Raw genomic sequence first — 3,321 nt, forward strand, 5'->3', positions numbered from 1 at the left:
GTCCAGGAGTACTCGGAACTATCGAAAAATGTTGGAATTTTTAAAAATAAAGATTTGATTCAAAACCCTCATCAAATTTTGGTCCAAACCCAAAAAACTAGACTTCTCTAGCTAGATTTTGAAGTTTTTCTTGTTTTTCGGAGTACTGTACCTTCGAAAGTACGCAAACACCGATGGCGAGCTAGAGGGATGAAAATTGGAATCTAGACTAATTTGTGGGTGGGAAACACGAATTTGATAGTCAAATACTTCGAAAAGACACTGAAATTTCGAAATTTCGGGTATTTGGGATTCCCGAAAATTCAAAAGTTCCAAAAATGCTTGAAACTATGATTTTCAAAAAATTAGAATTTCCGAAACTTCGGAATTTTTCAAACGTTGATTTTTTCTGAGGATTTCGAAATTTACGAATTTTCGGATTTGCAAAATTCCGAAAATAACACAAAATCACAGTTTTCGATATTCAAAAAATTTCGAATTTTCGAAAATTGGAGTTCCAGAGTCTTTTGGAAGTATTTGGATGTCAAATTCGTGTTTTCCATCCCGGAATTAGTCTAAAATCCAATTTTCAGCTCTCTAGCTCGCATTCGGTGTTTGCGTACTTTTGAAGCTACAGTAACCCGAAAATCTTCAAAATTGAGCTTGACAGTTCTAGCTTCTGTGTCTAGAGTGGATTTTTACGAGGAACTCGAATTTCAGCTTGTTTTCTCGATTTTAAAGTTCAGAACATTGGAAATATTAAAAATTCCAAAATTTCAGAAATTCGGAAATTTGAAAATTCCAAATTTCAGGACCAAATCATCCCGATCGTCGAGTTAATGGCAGTGAACTCTCCTCACTTTGCACGTCTTCACAAATTCATACGCCTTCAACTTCCCGCCGGATTCCCAGTGAAAATTGAGATTCCCCTCTTCCACATCGTCAGCGCCAGAATTGCATTCCAGAATATCAATGCGCCAGGGAAGCATGTAATTCCAATTGAAGGACGAGATGTATTGATTGAAGATGAGGCGTTTTCAATTCCAGATGGTTATGTGATTGATGATGATGATTACGGTAGATATGGGATTACGTGGGAGGATGATGATGATCGGAATAATCGGAATAGCCAGAGGAATGGGACAGGAGGAGCAGGAGAGAGAAGAGGAGTGCCAAGACATGCTAGTGAGTTGGAATTTAGGCTGAAAATGGCTGAAAACGGACCTCGTACTCCTCAAAAGTGTCTTCAGATGCATTTCTGAAGGTTTTCATTCTCAAAATCGTGTTTCCCACTCCCAAATTAGTCTAGTCACCGATTTTCAGCTCTCTAGCTCACCATCGGTGTTTGCGTACTTTCGAAGCTACAGTAATCCGAAAAACTCAAAAATCGTCAAAAACGAGCTAGAGAGGTTTAGTTTTTTTGAATATAAACTGAAATTTCATGAGGGTTCTGAATAAAATGTTTATCTGTGCCTTTCTGGGTTTTTGAACTTCTCGATTTTTGAAATTTTCTGAATTTGCAGACATTTCAAAACTCTCCGTCTCTCAAACTCCCACACACACACACACTCTCTCTCTCTCTCTCTCTATTATTCTGATTGCTCATTCTTGCAGACCCCTACTCTGAGGAAATGATGATCCAAATGGCAATTGAACAGAGTCTTCGAGAATCTTCTGGAACTTCATCTTCTCAAAATCCCCGAACCGAAGTTCAAGTCCTCCAAGACCTGATGCATCTTCAACAATTCAACACTTCTGAATCCTCAACGTCATCTGACACTGAATTCTTCCGCGCCATCCGTGATTCTCAAGCCGACGAAGAACGACGTCGTCGTGAAGAAGAAGCGTTTGAAGAGGAGATTCGAAAAGTTCTGGAACTCAGCAAACTTGAAAAATAATCCCCTTTTTTGTGTGTATAATCTGTACTTCATCAAAATTATCAATAGAGCGCAATTGCTTTCTTGTCTTCTCTTCCCCCCGCTGATCACAAAACGATACCGATCCGTTTCGGGTTTCTCTTTTTTTCCGTTTCATATGCACCCACTTGTTTCGGTAGATAAATATTTATTTTTCTTCTAATCTAATTTTTTCTGGGTCATGACCTAGTTTTTTCTAGGTAATGACCTAGTTTTTCTAGGTCATGACCTAGTTTTTTTGGCTCTTTTCTAGTTTAGAGGTCCGAAAAGAGTTTAGAGGTCCCAAAAAAATTTAGAGGTCCGAAAATAAAATAGAGGTCCGAAAAAAAATTAGGGGCTCCAAAAAGTTTAGAGGTCCCAAGAAAAATAGAGGTCCGAAATTTAAAAACGCACAGATGCTGGAATAATGTACTAGAATTCGAATTGTGTAAGAAATTAAAGTTTTGAGGTCTTATAGCAGAATAAGTGTTGATGGTATATTTTATACTTCTAATAGGCTTAGGGATGCATATTATCTGTATCATCTAAGCCTGAGAGACAGCATATTCATGGAGGTATTACCGTTTTGCCGAAATTTTGCTTTTATGAAAATTTGGGTCCATCTGAAAGACAAAATTGAAATGGAGCCGAAAATGTTAGGAAAAGTCACATTACCGCATTTATCAACCAATAGAGCCTTAAAACTCAAAACTCCAAGTTCTGGTACATTATTCCAACATCTGCGCGTTTTTCAAATTTTGGACCTTTATTTTTTCTTGGGACCTCTAAACTTTTGTTGGGATCTCTAATTTTTTTACGGACCTCTATTTTATTTTGGGACCTCTGAACTAGAAAAGAGCCGTTTTTTCAGGTCGATAAGAAGTAATTTATTATTCGAAACAAATTGGATAATCAGTTATCCGATTATCCAATTCCGACCAAGCCCGATCATGATACTACTACTACAAAAAACAACAAATTTGAATTTATCGAAAATTAACAAGGAATAAAATTCGATTAAAGGAAAAAGGGTTTCAATAAATATTGGATGGAAACTGTGGGGAAAAACAGCCTTTAGTTTACATATGACACAAAACGATATGACACAAAAAAAAATCAGTAAAAGAAGTCTTCTGGTATGCCTTGTTCAATTTGTTTAGATATTAGTTCAATCTGGAACTATGTCACCAATTTTAGGAACACCTCTTCCGTCTCTTTCCATACTCCAAAACGGAATTTATCACCCTGAACTGAAACAGATGCCACTCGATCATCTGTTTCCCTAACCATGTATCAGAGATGAGCGGAAGAGATTTACGGAAATTTACGGAAGACGGTTTATTTTCAAAATGAAAAATGCTACCAAAAAGTTGTGAACGGACAAAATGTAGATCTCAATGAGAGTTATTTATTGGTATAAAAGTTATCTCATAATAGTGATGGGGAG

At 37.0% G+C, this 3,321-nt stretch overlaps 1 protein-coding gene across 1 annotated transcript in view; it reads left to right on the plus strand.

Moving 5' to 3' along the window:
* CBG17467 overlaps positions 1-1,877 on the plus strand; it is a gene marked incomplete at both ends in the record, with an annotated part of 8,219 nt that extends 6,342 nt beyond the window's left edge. The window contains 2 exons of the mRNA XM_045243567.1: positions 792-1,164; positions 1,594-1,877. Of these exons, the coding sequence (XP_045096213.1) occupies positions 792-1,164; positions 1,594-1,877 (657 nt within the window). The remainder of the gene's footprint in view (positions 1-791; positions 1,165-1,593) is intronic.
* Positions 1,878-3,321: the final 1,444 nt, after the last annotated feature.

This window comes from Caenorhabditis briggsae (genome assembly GCF_000004555.2).
Source record: "Caenorhabditis briggsae complete genome, chrIII, whole genome shotgun sequence".
NCBI classification, from domain to species: domain Eukaryota; kingdom Metazoa; phylum Nematoda; class Chromadorea; order Rhabditida; family Rhabditidae; genus Caenorhabditis; species Caenorhabditis briggsae.